This window comes from Pygocentrus nattereri, chromosome 25 (genome assembly GCF_015220715.1).
Source record: "Pygocentrus nattereri isolate fPygNat1 chromosome 25, fPygNat1.pri, whole genome shotgun sequence".
Taxonomy (NCBI): domain Eukaryota; kingdom Metazoa; phylum Chordata; class Actinopteri; order Characiformes; family Serrasalmidae; genus Pygocentrus; species Pygocentrus nattereri.
Window position 1 is genome coordinate 14,281,057 of NC_051235.1, and position 18,325 is coordinate 14,299,381.

The following is an 18,325-nucleotide window of genomic DNA, read 5'->3' on the forward strand; positions in this document are numbered from 1 at the left end:
AAAATAAGCTATCATATCCTCTACAGAGAAGACAACTGCACATTTTACTGTGGCTTGTGCAAAAGTTATGGCACATTTATATATTTTATATTTTCTGTTTTTACTCAATATGTTAAACTCAGCAAAAATGTTAAATTGTGCACAATTGTAAAATGTGCAGAAAATCACTATATTTGTTTGTTCCCTGTAGAGGATCTTATTTTCAACAAAACGTGTGTTCAAAGTGTAACGGGGGCGCGAGGAGGTGGATGCATATGCGGAGATAAGCGAGATTTATTAAAGGCAAATCCAAAATCAGGGTCGAACCAGGGTCATTGAGCCAATACGGATAGATCGGGGGCAGACATGACATAAAACAGACTAAACAGAAGATCCAACACGGCATATAACAACCAACAAAGCAAACAAAGATTCAAACAAAGACCAGCAAACACAAGGGGCAAACACAGGGCTTAAAACAGGTGGAGACAATCAGGGGTGGAGTCACAAAACAAGGGGCAGGACTACGGATACCAAAACAAAGAAGCACATGGACTATACCAAAACACAAACATGTACAGGACTGGGAGGGGCCAATCGTGACACAAACAGGTGTTTAAAAATTAATCCATTCCTCAATCCAAGCAAACTAGCATTAGAACAAATCTCCCTTTTACATCCAGTGTTCCGCCTTTACCTGATTTAAAAAACAAGATCATGATGTTTTCTGGAAATAACTCGCTGACGATTAAACATGATAGTAGTTTAATCTAGATGATTTTGAAATCACTGGATTAGGCAAAGATGGTTCATTTTTGATTGCTGCTGAAGCTTTCAAGTTTCCTGCGTTTCGTCTGTAAAATGCAACGAGCAAGAACAGTCTAAGCCCATCGGCACAACTGTCTTCCTTCAGTTAGACGAGGATCGTTTGTTATATTCACCAACGATGACCCTTTGAAAACTGAAAACCCAGAAGGATATTCATATTCATTCATAGGTAGTTGGGATAGTGTAGTAGTTAACACTTCTGCCTTCTACGCTGTAGTCTGGGGTTCAATCCCCACCTGGGCAAACACCCTACACTATACCAATAAGAGTCCTTGGGCAAGACTCCTAACACCACCTTGGCCTACCTGTGTAAAATGACCTAATTGTAAGTCACTCTGGATAAGAGCATCAGCCAAATGCTGTAAATGTACTCTGCTCCACCAACCCTGATTCAAGTTATCAAATCATTATCTATCCCTTTATAAGCTGTCTGGGAAGCTATGCTAAGGAGACATGAAATGTTTATGGCATGAATTTCACATCCTTGAAAGGGAGAAGCAATGGTTTAAGACTATAATTCTAAGTGTGTGTCTCCCTCTGCTGTTTCAGATGGGATACAGCAAGCTGATTTGAAAATATAATCACTTGAAAAGTTCCAGTTTTTCAAATACATGGTATTACTGGATCCATAAGCACTCATTAGTGGCCACAGATAATTTATTATTATAAGTTAATCGATTAATTAATAATAATAAATGATATTTGGCCATTAAAGATTGCATATGGATCCAGTAATAATGAATGAATGAATTAATTAATTAACTATTAATAACCAAAAATTTATTTCATTTCTGTATCTTGCTACACATGTTCCCATAAGTTGTACATGCAAGTTGTACATGCCTAACCCATCTACCTGAAGCAAAGCCATGCAAACTGCAATGCAGGCAGCGGTGATATGGTACATAGTGTTAGTTCATTAGATCATTCAAACAACTCTAAAAATCTATAAACAAAGAGCCTCACAAAGTACAAAATGCCCACAAGTTGTTTAGTTTGGGCTGTAAAGTTACATGTAAAGTCAGCAACGATTTGAGATTCAATCCAGTGGCATGCACTCATGAGCTCCTGCTGGCATGGGTTTCCTCTCCCAATGACACTCAAAAAGGCTACATGAGTCCTAATAGTGCCCCCTTGTTGGGAATGTGAAAGGAATTTAACTATCTAATTTAATTATCTAATTATCTAAACATGAACACAAATCACAAAACAAACACTAAGAAAGCTTTTACATGTTGATCCAGTTTTTTTGTTGAAATGACAAATTGTTACATTGATATTAAAACTTTGTAGAAGTATTATTATGTTTTTTTTAGTGTGACAATATTTTAACTTATGATATAACATAAGTTAAAATATAATAACAGTAAAACTATAACAACAGTAAAACTGTAAAATCAGTATTAAAGAAACAAATAAAAAGTAAATGAATTATAAATATAACCGTACAACAATAAATAAATATAAAGGTGTTGCACAAAAAATATTTTAAAACTATTTTACATAAAGTAGTGCAGAGAACAACTTTCTGCTTATTGTAGAGTCTCTAATCAACGAGGATTAAGTCCTGCTTATTTAGTGAAAATGGGGAGGGGGGTCTTTTCAAATTTCTTTAATGAGTTTAGGGAAGGGGGTAACTGGCGCCATCACTTGCTAGCTAGTAACTATTTTCTGAAGGGAACTTTTACTGTACAACATACACATGTTTAATTCACCATATTATATTACCTCTGTTTTTCTGCCGCCTTTCTTCCTCCTCCTTTCTCCTTATTCTGCCCTGGGCACCAGAGGACTTCTGCCTTTTAGACATCTTTACGGGGAGATGTCACTCACTCTGTGGCGTTGTCTTTTTCCTCACAGAGAAACAGTAACGAGGTGAGCAGAGCGCCCGGGGGCGGGAGGCGGGGGTCGCGGGTGATTGTGTTGTTATTATAATAATTATTAATTTGACTAATATTATTAAACAATGAAGTTATGATTATGTGGACTTTGCATGTTTTCATATTTATTAATTGTTCATTTGTTTAAAAAAAAAAACATGCATGCGAGAGCCCCCCTGGGCAGACAGCGCCCCTAGCATTTGCCTATATCGCCTAATGGAAGCGCCGGCCCTGTCACCAGCTGTACCCTTTGTGGTGTATTTGAGAGCAAATTCTCACAAGAGGTGACAGTCAGTTGATGGAAGGCGACCATCGATTGGTCTTAGTGGGTGCTCGATCTTCTTTATTGTCCTGGCCCTAACACCTCTTATCCTAATTTCTAACTAGTTAACCATTAACATTTTCATTTGAACTTGGCCTAATAGAGCCTGTATATCAACTTACTCTGCACACTACATACTCATGAGGCCCCCTGGTGGCTCAGGGGCCCTAAGTAACTCCACACACCACTTAACCGTAAGAAACAGCCTTGCATTCAAGGCTTTGTGAAATCACTGAAATAGAAGCTAAGAACATTTCATCCACTGTATGAAATGGAGAAAAGAACGTTGAGCTTTAGTTGTTTGCCGACCCCGCCTACTAACCGGCTGTATGCACACACTGCAATATCAATTCTTTCATCTGGCTAAAACGCATCCTTTCATGGCTAGCATTGCTGATCTCAGGTAATAGAGTTTCCTTGGCCACCACCGGAACTTTTACTGTTCTTACGTATGGTGATTGGCTGCAGATGACCAGAGTGGATGCAGGAGGGCAAACTGTTAACAAAGGTACACAAGTTTCAAATGAACACTATATATCATGAACAAATTAACTGTAACTTACAGATAAAATAGCTGAATTATTCAAGCTAAACATTTAATGTAGCAAAAGTAGCTAATAGTAGCTAAACTCAGTGTTACTAATCTAATGTTAATGTTGTTTAGCTTGGTGTTAGCACTACTTTTCATGTTATCAAGTCAGAGATGTGTCAGAAGCACAGAAATAAATCAATACACTACTTACAGAAATAAAGCATTCCAACATTAATGTCTGGAACTTGAGCACTAACACATGGTCAGGGCTGTTTCTAGATAGGTTTAACTGTTTAACTACATGTCCTATAGTTCTATATCACACTTAGCTCTCTTATAGACATTCAGTATATTTACCCCAGTTGCTAATCCACCTAATTTAATTCCCAATCTCTTTGATAATCTGTGACAGACGTATTAGACTTTTGTCGGTTGGTCCTAATGCTTCAGTTTAATGCAGGTGTGTCAAATTGGGTTGATTCTGGGCTGCAGCTCTGCAGGATGAGCATTTCCCCTTTTTTAAGAGTTCAGTTTATGAAGGCTTTGCTAATTAGCTGATGATTTGAATTAGGTATGTGGCCCAGAAGGACCCCAGTTTGACACCCCTGCTTTAATGCTTATAATCGCTTTAATTGCTTTAATCTGTTAATGGTGGAGAGATACCTGAAGGTTGTTCCAAGGCAAAATAGTCCCCAGAGAAAACTCCTTTTTCACTACTATTTTATCAACATTACATATAAAACTCAGAAGACACGTGTAGGTTTACTACTGTTTTTTGTTGATGTGGTTGTGGTTGTGGTTTAGGGCATTGATTTAGTGTGTGTAATGTGTTTTGTTTTATCCCCACAATTTAACATCAGTCATTTGAATGACTTAAATGAGTTAAAATGGTATTATTTTGCTGGCTTTGCTGCATTAGATGAAATGATGGTTTACTTTATGGATATTTGTGATTTTTTTCTCTTTGTCATTGTGTCATTGTCTCTGTACATCTCAAATTCTTTGGCTGAAAAATTTTATTATATATATATGTATATATATATATATATATATATATATATATATATATATATATATATATATATATATATATATATATATAAAATAAATGTTTTATAAGTATATATATATATATTAGAAATAATATTGATAAGATTTGGTTTGTACAAAATTACTACAAGGGTTCTTTAGTAAAGACAATGGTTTTATATAGAACCATATACAGCACATTCTCCATCAATCTGAAGGAGTGTTCATGGTTCTATATAGGACCACTGTCTTTACTAAAGAACCATCTTTTTAAGACTGTACCATTGCAGAATGTTGCCGGATGATGTTTCAGTTGCCTTCTATGTAATACCACCAAGTGCATCTTATTCATTCATTCATGAATGCGTTTATTAAAACAACGAGAAGCCTACACTTATTTTTATTTTCTGTGTCAGTATGAGGCAGTGTGGCCTTTAGCCCAAGGGAATGCTCATCACAGTTTGTGTCCAGCAGAGGGTGCTGTTACTCTTAATTAATGAATCTGAAATTGTACATTTTAAAAAGCCAGGACACAAGGTCATCTTATACTTCTTGAGCTGTATGCGATCAGTTGAATGAAAATATCCTCGTATCCTCTTGTTTTCTTTCACTTTTTTATTTTGATTTTAAAAAGTCTAAGGTGTTGTAACACGTAATGGTATGGTGCTTAATTGTATGTATAATACAATGTGTCAGACGCTAGAGGGCGCCCCCCGAGCAAGTCCAAAAGGAGTTCATATGGAGAATTTGAGCAAAATAAAAGCTCGTAAATACTGAGTTCATTTAATTCCATGCATTCCCTTCCTAAACACAGATCAATATAAAACATTTTACGATCGCTTTTATATTTTTGCGCGTTCCTGAACTCCATAGGACGAATGATGTGCCCCAAAACGATATCCTGTAAATAAATAAAAATAAAATAAAATAAAAGGAAACATACAGGTAGGTTTTCCATCGCTTTTTTCAGTGAAATCCTTCTACTTTCGAAAAAGAAAGAAATATTTTGGACAAATGGTGACAAACTATTTAAACTTTTCGTTTTTAGCCGTTTAGCTCCATTCATCGCTATACACTGATGACTCGTTCGCGTCGCCCTCTGGCGTTTTGGCGGAAATGCGAGGCAGAGCCGGTTTATGTTCTACAAGTTCTCCGACGCCAGGCTTCCCTTAAACCGGCTCTGGTCGTTTTGAGTAACACAGAGAGTATTTGATAATAACACCCTAAATAAACGCTATACGTGTATATTTAGTCATTTTCTGAGCCGAACTTAAAACTGCACAAAGCTAGAAATAAGATGTTCAACTGTTTGTCCATAGACTATAGAGTGGTTTTCCCGCCAAAAAGTGACACGCCATTCTGCAAATGTTCTTATTTCAAAATAAAAGTCGTGGTGGAACACAGCTTTAACAGCTATTTTGAGAAAACATTTATAATTCACATTAAGTACGTAACATTATAAAACATAAACCCCTTCCCTATATCTATATTCGCCAACAAGCTCAAGTACTCACATTAAAGGTAAGTGAGCATAAACGATATACATCTAATGAAAGCAAGCTTGATAAAAATAAATACTATTAGTATATAGTATATGCCATTTTTAGTTACTATTAAAAACACTTCAAATTTAACTTAGGGCATAACGTATGACATTTAGCTATATTTAGCTTGTGTACACGAAAGTTTTCTTTTGTGATACTACTTTGTTAGTGCTACATCAGGTTTGTTTCTGAATATTTTGGGAGACATAAAAATAGAAATCCTACTTGAGAGCCACCACTTAGTCCAATCATTTTATTTTGTATGCAAGAATGAAACTGAATGAATACTCCAGGAATAATGATGCAATAATAATGAACGATTTACAGAGATGACAAAATCGTTAAACAACATCTGTCTTTATAAATAAATAAAATAAAAGTGTGTTTCAGTGATATGCGCATTATTTCTGCTTTCTTTTTTTAAAAACAACGTACTCCGTGCTATCTTTGACATCACTGGCCAAATAAATAATATTAACCTACCCATACAGGGTCGATATGGCTTATAACAAGAAACGACCTGTTGCTGCATTCTGAATAGCGTGCTTAACTTGTCTGAAGGGTAGATGGCGTTATATTTGTATTAAGCATTAAGTATAAATGCCCCAGGACGTAGTTTCAAATTCTGATTATGAATGACTGAATGACTGATATTACGATATGAAGAGTGCCAGAGACTTTTATTTAGACAAGGTTTTGCCCACAATTCAAAGTGACAGTAGCCCGTATTGTCTGTTATTGAGACGAGAGTAACACTGGACGCTGATCGGAAGACGAAAACAACACAATAAATAAGGTAGTTTTCCTTCATCTAAACAAGGCGATCTTTCAGTGGAAACAACGCCAAGTCCACGGCACACCATTATAACACGACAGTTGTGCGGCTAGGCTAACTAGCTAGCATAATAATATTCGTGAACCCACCCCTGAGTTGGCTGAGTTTAGTTAAGCGACCGTCCTGGTCGAGGCTGCGTTTCAGTTCAGCAGTTTCTAGAGTAGCGGTTCAGTTCTGCTGCTCAGGTTTGTTTTCTTTCGTTCTAAACACGCTCGATTCGACGTATAAAGAGCAAACCAGCGGCTAATGGTATCATCAGGTACCCAGAAAGCTGGGATCCGAGCCACAATATGGGCCTTAAGTGCTCGAGTGGAGAAATACTGTAGACTAACGTTGACTGAACCAGTCCGACTTTCGTACCGGAGACTGAACTCAACTTTTTACTCGCTGGTCGAATTCCCCTTCCACCTCAGATGATGCAGCGGGTACAATGAGGCTGCACCGAGGCTCCAACCGCTGCACCATGTGAGGTGGAAAACTAAAAAAAACTTTAGCTTCGTCTTTTGTACGAAGTTAGTTTTGGCGTCGAGGTAACGTTAACAGCAATGTGTCAGAGAAGCTTCGGGGAGGTAGCCAGCTGGTATGGATTGACACAGCAGCTGGTTACTAATCCTGGTGTCATGACCCCCCGCCAACACCGTATCCTTTCCAAGCTAACGCTAACTAACTAGTAGTAGTGTCATTATCGGGAGCCTGCTAAGCTGCTAATGCTAACGTTGCATTGTGGAAAATTGCAAACTAATAGCAAAGTTGACCTATCTTACAAAAAGGATTCACTAACATAACTGGACGTGTTAGGACCTAGATGTACGGTGAGGTAATAACTAGAGAAAACGTGAGCTAAACTAACCTGAGTAGCAAGAGGCTACATTTAATCACGTTAGCTTGCTAGCAAGACTGTGGCTGAATCTCAAATCGCTCCGTACCCCCTACATAGTGCGCAGCGTCAGTCGTGAAATAGGACGCCAAATCCCAAGTGCGTCTTGTAGCTTATGGCTAAGTAAATATGGCCTTCTGCTAGACATAAAATGCACTGCTTGGGTGTAAAAGCCGTTATTTAATGACCGACATAGTGCGCACAGGTTTAGGGAGCCATTCGAGTCGGTGTCGAAGGTAGTTTAGCCATAGCTAGCTCGCGAAGGCAACTCGTGAAAACAATTGAAGCTAACTAGCTAGCTACAGGAATAGTGAGTCAAATTTTTTGTTGGTGTATTATTTGGAAAGACTGCCGTGTTTTATGTGGTGAAATAAGCACGCACCGCCTCCGTTTTGCTTAGTGACGGTAGTTAACAGGCTGCTTGCAGCGCTGTGATTTTGCAGCCCGAGCTGCATTAAAATAAGCGGGATAAAACAATCCTCTTCCTCGTAACAGAAAATGAGTCAAAAATATTATATCGACTGCGTATGTATTCAACACGATATACACTGGTGATGGAGTTGAGTCTCACTGCCATGTACATTGTCTATAGAAATGTTTATTGATGTCATTCTCTTGTAAGAAAAGTTCAAGCTCCTGAAATGTCAGCAAAATGCTCGCATTTAGTCTTAAATGTTTTAAAAATGTGAGTAGAGTTTGGATTCTGGGGCGCCAGAGTGAAAATGTATTTAGAGTGGCCTTTCTTTTTGTGAATGTGTTGGAGCCATGGTTCAGTGAAAAATCAGATGTTTGCAATTTTCCTTTATCCCAAGTGTAGTGGATTGGACATGCTTGTTCTCTGAAGTTTGCTTCTAGGGATTATGTAATAGTCCATATTGACTAAATGTATTACTTTTTAGATCCTAGTGACTTTTTTTTTTTTTTTTTTTTTTTTTTTTTTTTTTGTCTGTGCCATGTTTGGATTAAATCCCCTATTTAAAATCTCCACAGGATGGCGGAACCTGCAAAAGCCTGTACAAGAAAACTCAAACCCCGCTTGTCAAATAAGGAGCGTTTTCACTGTGTCACTGCAGACATTAACATCTCACAGTACCCAGCATTAAAAGTAAGACCAAATTTAAGAGTACATATTAGGGATGCATTGATACCAATACTGGTTTTGGGTATTGGCCCGATAATATGCTCATTCACTTGTACTCACAGTCATAAAAATGCACCGATACCAACATCCAATAACACTTAACACCATGTGACAAGCTAAGTGTACACGGCCGTGTTAGTGGGCAAACGACTGGAGCTGGCAGGGTCTGCACGCACATGGAAATGTTGCTGAACTGTGGCAGTCAGAAAGTCATTGGTCACTTTAAAAATTTCACCTTGGCATATTCTCATATTTAAAAGTTACCCAATACAACCGACACACACGTGTTGTGTGAGTATGTAAATGGGTTTTGGCTTTGTCTGTATATCTGTTTAAATGTACAGTGTGAGTCACCAAAGAACAGGGTTTCTATAATTGTACAGTGCATGTCTGGCTTTAGAGGATATTCAACTACAGTTCAGTCTGCCTAATAAAATAATCCAACAAGACATAAAACACGGCATGCATTAGCCTCAGATTCCTGTTATCAATGTGTCACATAGACTGTTGCTGAAAGAAACAGATGAGGAGCTCAGAGCAAAACTATGAAATGTACTTTACTTACAGTTGTACAGAAATATGACATTTCGCGCAAAACTCACTTCTCCACTGCGACGCAGCTTGATTGAGGTTACTAATAACCAATATATATAAAATGTCATTTATAATCATTTACAGAAAAGTGGTATCAATGCATCCCTGGTATATATGATTATTTTATATCATGCTAAATAACCTAAAGACTGAAGGACTGTTTGATTTAACTGTGTCCCAAACAACTATTTCCATTAGGACTGGCTTCCGAGTCATCATGAATATCACATCTGTGATTACAAAGCCATACGGCAGACACAGGATCACTTAGATTTTGCCACCACAATTAGAATGTCTCTGTCTACTGTTGAAGAAATACAGCAATTTGTTAAAGACTTGCCAATCACTTGGAGGATTGACAGAACCAGACCACCTAAGGGGCAAAGAGTTCTTTTTAAGGTAGGCACTGTTCATTACCGTGCATTGTAATGATAAATAGTGGAAGTGTAATTATATGTAGACCTTGTTCTAACAGCAAGCGAGCGACAAAGAGCATAAACATCAGAGAGCAATGCAACATACTGTTTTTGGCTGATACCCAGTTTCTGTTCTACCTCAGCAGCATCTTAGGAATAAGAATATGTTAGCTGCATTGTCTAGCCAAGTTAGTTGTCATTAACTATAGTTTACTAAGGTAAATTAGTTTGGCAGAGAGATATATTTTAACTAAGTTTTTGGACCTAGGTGTCATGACCTATAGCTTGGTTAGAGATAAGCAGCGCTATCACTGTTTTCGTAGGCGTGTAACATGCTTACACATATGAGCAAAACCTTCACTTTTGTGTTTCACTGAATTTTTGTCTTCCCATGATGACATGCAGTGAAAAGCTGAATAGTGATTAGTGTTCAAATACTGGCACATTAAACTCGAGTACCTTGACATCCATTCTCTACAATACTGAATTACATAACTGTAATAGACACTGCTCAAAAAAAATAAAGGGAACACTCAAAACACATCCTAGATCTGAATGAATGAAATATTCTCATTGAATACTTTGTTCTGTACAAAGTTGAATGTGCTGACAACAAAATCACACAAAAATCATCAATGGAAATGAAATTTATTAACCAATGGAGGCCTGGATTTGGAGTCACACACAAAATTAAAGTGGAAAAACACACTACAGGCTGATCCAACTTTGATGTAATGTCCTTAAAACAAGTCAAAATGAGGCTCAGTATTGTGTGTGGCCTCCACGTGCCTGTATGACCTCCCTACAACTCCTGGGCATGCTCCTGATGAGGTGGCGGATGGTTTCCTGAGGGATGTCCTCCCAGACCTGGACTAAAGCATCTACCAACTCCTGGACAGTCTGTGGTGCAACGTGGCGTTGGTGGATGGAGTGAGACATGATGTCCCAGATGTGCTTAATCGGATTCAGGTCTGGGGAACGGGCGGGCCAGTCCATAGCTTCAGTGCCTTCATCTTGCAGGAACTGCTGACACACTCCAGCCACATGAGGTCTAGCATTGTCCTGCATTAGGAGGAACCAAGGGCCAACCGCACCAGCATATGGTCTCACAAGGGTCTGAGGATCTCATCTCGGTACCTAATGGCAGTCGGGCTACCTCTGGCGAGCATATGGAGGGCTGTGCGGCCCTCCAAAGAAATGCCACCCCACACCATTACTGACCCACTGCCAAACCGGTCATGCTGAAAGATGTTGCAGGCAGCAGATCGCTCTCCACAGCGCCTCCAGACTCTGTCACGTCTGTCACATGTGCTCAGGTTGAGCCTGCTTTTGTCTGTGAAGAGCACAGGGCGCCAGTGGTGAATTTGCCAGTCCTGGTGTTTTCTGGCAGATGCCAAGCGTCCTGCACGGTGTTGGGCTGTGAGCACAACCCCCATCTGTGGACGTCGGGCCTCATACCATCCTCATGGAGTCGGATTCTAACCGTTTGTGCAGACACATGCACATTTGTGGCCTGCTGGAGGTCATTTTGCAGGGCTCCTCCTGTTCCTCCTTGCACAAAGGCGGAGGTACCGGTCCTTCTGCTGGGTTATTGCCCTCCTACGGCTTCCTCCACGTCTCCTGGTGTACTGGCCTGTCTCCTGGTAGCGCCTCCAGCCTACGACACTACGCCGACAGACACAGCAAACCTTCTTGCCACAGCTCACATGTGCCATCCTGGATGAGCTGCACTACCTGAGGCGCTTGTGTGGGTTGTAGAGTCCGTCTCATGCTACCATGAGTGTGAAAGCACCACCAACATTCAAAAGTGACCAAAACATCAGCCAGAAAGCAGAAAGGTACTGAGAAGTGGTCTGTGGTCCCCACCTGCAGAACCACAACTTTATTGAGTGTGTCTTGCTAATTACCAATAATTTCCACCTGTTCCATCTGTTCCATTTGCACAACAGCTGTGAAATTGATTGTTAATCAGTGTTGCTTCCTAAGTGGACAGTTTGATTTCACAGAAGTTTGATTTACTTGGAGTTATATTGTGTTGTTTAAGTGTTCCCTTTATTTTTTTGAGCAGTGTATGTAACTAAAATATCCTATTCTAAAGATATGGGTAAACTTTTTTTTTTTTTTTTTGTAGTTGTCCAAACTTTGGGGCTTGAAGTCTCAAGCTGTTAACTGATGAGTCCCTAGTTTACATTTTGACTTGATGTACAGACTAGATGTTTCCAGTGTAAACGTCCTGAAGACTCAGTGCTGCATTGCAGTGCTCACTTGCTGTTAGGACAAGCTATAAGATATTTGCTCATGATATTGTAGATTGTTTTTATATGTCTTATCTGAGAACAGCATTTTCATTAGAGATTTGTAGAAATTATCTTAATAATAAAAATATAAAATATACTTAGGTGGATTATAGATGCCATCACAACACAAAACCAAGGAAAAGTGCTGAAGGTTCTGGACGACGGACAAAAAACACAAACTGCCCTGCAAAGATGGCCGTAACTCTCCAGCGCCCTCAGGCAAGCAGTGGCAGGCAGTGTCGGTGTGTAGTCCCTTAATAAACCTAAAATAATGCTACTGGGTGAAGGCATACTCTTTTCTGAGCCTATCTTGTTCGGTGTAAAAAAGCTCATTATTATTTTTTTTTCCTTTCTCTACACAGAAGCACCGATCCTCACATGCCAACCTTGCCAACAATAGTGCACATTACCAATGAGCACAATCATAACATACATGTAGGGGATGCCTTACGATACAAGGATGTTGGAGAAGAAGCCAAACAAAAGCTGAAGAAGCTTTTTGAAGCAGGTCATTCACCATCAACAGCTCTGGATGTTTTAAAATATGACCTCCAGCTTGAACATGGAGATAAGTATGCAAATGCATCGGCTGATCGATCCATCTGTCCTGATCTTCAGTTCTGCTACAGGTGAATATTGAACCGTTAGAAACCGTTGTTGCTTTCTATTAATTGTAAATGTTAGTAATATTTATCTAAATAATTTGTTGCCTAGAGCAAATATTTAATTGTGCATTGATATATATCACAAAAAAGCTGCCCAACTTGAGAGTGCAAACCTGAGGTTTGGCGTTTTTTCATTTCAGTCCTGAATGTGTCTTGTTGTCTTTTGAAGGAAGATTCTGATATTTCAATATTCTTAAATTAATTGTTGAGATGTAAACAGAGTCGTTCAGAGTGGTTTGATGTAAAATACTGCATTGTAGAGAAACTTACCAACTTGGATAGCTTTACATTGCTGGTAATAGAAGTTAGGGGTCCTAATGTGAGTAAGTTAATATAGCATTCAACTTAGAAAATGTGTAGGTTCACTGGTCGTTTTGGTACTGAGTTTTTGTATGTAATGTTGATGACAGTAAAATGGTGGTAAATTTGAAAAAATCAAATAAATTTCTTTGAGTACTATTTTGTTTTAGATCAAAACTTAAATGTAAATAGGGTATCATAAAACCATTGTTAAAGGGTTTAGATGTGTGGTTCCTGTTACCACTGCTGAGAACAATCCTGACTCTAAGTTTATCTAGAACTGAGCGCTGATTTGATTCAAACCAGTCTGATTTTACTTTATTTTCAGTACACAGATTTATTTGGGTTAGAGATTCATCAGCACCGATACTGGAATGATGCCGCACGGACAGCTCTGTCTACAGACAATTATCAATAAAGCTGTTTGATTGAAAACAACATACTGTGCACCGAGTACAGAGAAAACAGGCAAATAAATTTAGTGGCTTTGCTAACACTATATACTGAACCTAAAAGCAAGTGTTGCACAGTTTTATAAGAAATCAGTTTTAACATTTTATACCTTGCAGCTCTATTCAGTCAAATAAAGTAAAGTTGCAAATACATACTTTGATAGCAAATGTCAGCTTTTTTGCCTGCATTTTGCTGGCCTGCATGTTGCCACCCTATTGAGGAAGTGGTCGTTTTTTGTTTTTCTTTCATTCACGGCCAGCTTGAGTCCTTTGTTCATTAGTGCAGCTGTGTACACTGGGCTTACCTCACATGGCATCAGCTGGTATCAGATGTTGGTATAGGTCCATATTCTACAAGCGCAAATACAAGTAAATGAGTGTGGTATTGCACTGATACCTAATAGCAGTATCAGTACTGATGCATCTCTACTTATGATATACTATGTACTACTGATTTCATTAGCAGGTGGTTAATGTAAAGCAGAGATGCCAGACTGGGTTCCATCTGCACCACAAATCTGCAGAGTTAAGCAGTTTGCCTTATTGAACACACCCGATTCAGGCTAATCTCTGCAGAGCTGCGGCCCAGAAGGAACCCGATTTGACACGTTTGTTGTGAACATGTTGATATCTCTACCTCTTTCCTTGATGGGTTAAATATCCCCCACTGGATAAATGGAGCATACCAAATTAATATTACTGCTTTTTTTTTCAGATTGTACCACCAAGTTTCTAAACAGGATTTTGCAACTTGTGAGGGGGCGGGAATGGCAGAGGCTTTGGAGAGGCAGATTGACATGTACAACAACCAGTGCAGTGACCAGTGCACCAAATTGACCACTGTGTCTGTGAGTCCACCCTCCACCATTCCTCCCAATCCAGACCCAATAGACACCTCCCAACCTGAGGAAGATGATTCTACACAGACGTGTGTGATGGAGCAGGAGGTGACCAAGGCAGCAGAAGGTCAGCATTCTAAGATAATAATACTAATAAGATAAGGAGCAAATGTCATATTGAATGAAAAATCATGTTTCCTTACATCAAAGTATGCTTTATGTGAATATAAATGAAATATGTTTAAACAATTTTTTTAAAACAAGGAATGTCTCTGATAAGGTGTTTTTATTTTCAGGTGCAGAGGCTGCAAACCCTGTGGACAAGTTAAAATCCAGCTTAGCTGGTTTGTGTGAGCTTGTAGAGAAAGACTCCAGTTTATGGCCTGCTGCACATGACTTGATAAAGGGAATCGAAAAGGTCCAACACAGCCCAGCGAAGCTAGCATCAGCCATGCATGCATTTGGCTGCTACAGCTGTATGACATTAATGACGAAAAGGGCTAAACCCTTACGGAGGCGTACACAGACCTCATCAGTGGCCCGACAGAAGGCCAAACTTGGGAGGCATCGGCTTGCTGCAGGAAGAGCAGGCAAGACATCGGGGCCTGATCATGAAAACGGTCAGCCAGAAGACAGACAGTGATGCTCAGGGCTTTGCATACTGCTTTGCATAGTATGTGGCACAATATAAAACCAATGCTAGTTTTCTGTATGCCTGTTGTAGCCCCAACTCCTCTGCCCATGGAGAGGTGCGGATGCTCTTAATGCCCACCAGCTGCTCCTCATCCTTTGATCATGCCTAGGCTTCAGTGCCACTTTGTATAATTGTAAATTGTTAATTGTATATAGTTGTTTTTATGATCCCATATTAAGTGACCAGGTGTTATTGTCTATAGTTCTTTTTACAGACCTGTTCAGAATGACCTATTATCTGTAGTTATTTGGCTTGCCAAGGCCATCATGCTGGGTTTTTTTTTTTAGTGGCCTAAGCTGATAGTACATAAACCCTTTTGTTTTAGGACATTTCCTTATTTATCTGATTTTCCACTGAAAGGCAGAGACTGTATACACTGCAAAGCTGTAAAGGTGCAGTATCCACCCCATATGAAATGAAGTGACCTGAAAACGATTGGCCTGGTAATGACATTGTAGTGCCACATATTATCTCTACATCGCTTGAACTGTAAAGGCCATTGCATACAAAATTGGATATTAGTTTTTTCATGTAATTAATATGTGATGTGCAGACATCCCAGTAGTCTCACATTGCTAACATGATCTCATAACAAGAGTACACGTCCGCCGGGGATAACCTGTTAAACTTTGGTCCTGGACTGTGACAAAATCCACTGCTAATAAGAGTACAACCCACCACAAATTCCTCTAGTCTGTCCTCTTTAAACATCTTGTATACAGTAATCATGTAAACCAAACAAGCAAGCTAAATCCATAGCTAATAGAACTGTTTTTCTCACAAGAGCCTTAAATTTAGGATAACTTGCATTACATCCATGAGCCAAAACCAGGCTTTGCTGTCCATCAGACGATGTTGAATGCATTATCAACAGGCTTTGAGGTCCTCAAGGGGTTGGATTGATTTAAAAATGCCCCACTCGGTCTGCTCCAGCCTAATTAAGTACACGTTCCCAACCACATTTCGCTTAAAATTTATCATGGTTGTCCCCAGAACTTTTCATTACGAGCTCACATTTTGCCCCATGTGACTAGGGCAAATAAAAAAATAAACAAAAAAAAGTGGTATCCTTAGATATTGTAGAGACTGATGGTAGTTCCAGTGAAGGCAAGTTAGCAGTTGTCTTCAGTTGCAAATGTAGAAATAGGGAGGAGTCCCATCTGGTAGACAGAAATATGGTCTACACTAGAAATTGGCAGCAATAGGTTTTTATAAATCCAATGGCAATGCCATTCAGGTTGCCAAGGTGTTCGTAAGGTCTCTGTCTAATGTTCACCATTAGTTAACCTTTATTGTACAGTTCTTTATGCTGAGAGACAAACACTATGAGCCCATCAGTTGACATTTTTATCTGTAGATCATGTGTTGGCACAGCAGGTGTTGTTTGTTGTTTTGTTTTGTTTTTTTTAAACTGGTGTTTTAATTGGCCTACAAAAAGGCAAACAGTTTGGTTTGCAGTTTGGTTTGATGTAACAAAAATAAGCAGTGTCAGAATAGCATTGTACAAGTTTTGTTTAGAATTTGTGCAGGTTTTTCAGCTGTAAATTGTGCAAAGGCCTTAAGTCATATTTCTCCAAAAAATGCCTCAAGGATGAAAAATGCACTTCTGCGTTTGGGGAAATTTGCATAATATTTTAAACATTGCAAACTAGCCCTATGATTTATTTATTTTTTTGTCCCAATCCTCCTGAAAGCCTGAATTTCAATAATTTTAAAGTTAATATATTGTAATTTAGAAAGAAGATGGCCTTCATGTTACCAACCAATCCAGAGCAGACGAGACTTCATGCCATGTTATGGAAGGACATTTTTTAAAAATTTTCAAATGGACTTGAAGGTGATTTTAGGTAAACTGACAACTTTGATCTGTGTTTGTCAAAAGAGGGCATTAACATTCTACTAACCATTTCTTTGACACCTAAATGCTTCGTGGATGCTCACCCAATCAAAATATTTGCATACTGCAAATTTGTGCTAGCTGGCATGAGGGTTTTTAAGGCTTACTTAGGTGTTGGCTAGTCAGCCTGGCATGTTTGATTGCACTAACATTGGCCAGCAAAACTGAACTCTCTGCCAGAGCCGATTAATGAGGAACCTGCCCACTTCCAAACATGTTCTCAATGAACGGGACAGAATTTAGCAAATTGGAATATTAGATAAAAATTTCCGTCTAGAAATGTTAAATGTTTTTCAGATTTGTCATGTAGGAGCGTCCTTTAATTTTAGGGAATGATGAGTTTGTTAAAAAAAAGGAGAACTTCATATCTTACGGCAGATTTTGGGTAGTAGGACACCAGCAATGATCTATTCTTATTTATTCTGTTTATTAAAAGGAAGGCATAAAAAGGAACATTTTACAAATTACTCTTTTGCACAAAAGCTCTTTAGGTCCCCATTCATTCTTGCTATCATCTGATCGCCCCAGAAGACAATGCTAAGTGGGAATTCTTGTTAAAATAGAAATTCTAACTGCTTTTATTTGTTGTCTTTTCCTTTAGCTTTTTTAAATGAACTTTGAAATGAACCCCAGACTGACAATTTAGAAAAGTGTTCATTTTCTATGACAAATGGAGAAGTTTTCAAAAAGCAAGTGTGCTAGTCGTCTGTAACTTGTAGTAATACACCGATGAGGAAATCTTGGGCCACAGTTATCATATACATATCTGCTGTTGGTGATACATAAAAACATTTTAAAAAATACAAAAAGTAGGACTGAATTTGCATTATAGAAATGTAATATTTATTTGTATAGATTTAGAAATGTAGTAAAATAAATGCAGACGTTTAGCACAGCAGCCCAGCATTGCTTATGTTCCAATAGAACACAGTGTAAATTATGAAAAGTTTTGTATGACCCTAAAATTGAGTGTTAAACATCCAGTAAAATCTGAATTAAAAAAAAAAACATGGCTTTTTTTTTTTTTCCTGAGAACTGTCTGGGCATGGCCCTATTGCTCTGATGTCCATTCATCAGCACATGGGATTGTGAGGACCCTGCTCATGTAAGCACTACCCAAGATCTGCTGCCTTGTCCATTTCACAAGAGCAGAATGTTGGCAAAACAGAGTGGCACCATTTATTGGTTCATAGTGCAGATTTTG

The 18,325-nt window shown here is 38.8% G+C and overlaps 1 protein-coding gene across 3 annotated transcripts; it reads left to right on the plus strand.

Annotated features, from left to right (window-relative positions):
• Positions 1-6,826: 6,826 nt before the first annotated feature.
• Positions 6,827-18,014, plus strand: si:dkey-75a21.2 (uncharacterized protein LOC794385 homolog). 3 transcript variants are annotated; one of them, XM_017693205.2, is made up of 7 exons: positions 6,827-6,910; positions 8,817-8,931; positions 9,760-9,960; positions 12,377-12,516; positions 12,637-12,903; positions 14,407-14,657; positions 14,827-18,014. In XM_017693205.2, exons 2-7 carry the CDS (start codon positions 8,818-8,820, stop codon positions 15,171-15,173), a joined length of 1,320 nt encoding a protein of 439 aa, XP_017548694.1. In that variant the 5' UTR covers positions 6,827-6,910; position 8,817; the 3' UTR covers positions 15,174-18,014. The 3 variants fall into 3 exon arrangements, with proteins under 3 accessions (XP_017548694.1, XP_017548696.1, XP_017548698.1); XM_017693207.2 differs by lacking the exon at positions 6,827-6,910 and adding an exon at positions 7,052-7,134; XM_017693209.2 differs by lacking the exon at positions 6,827-6,910 and adding an exon at positions 7,199-7,766.
• Positions 18,015-18,325: the final 311 nt, after the last annotated feature.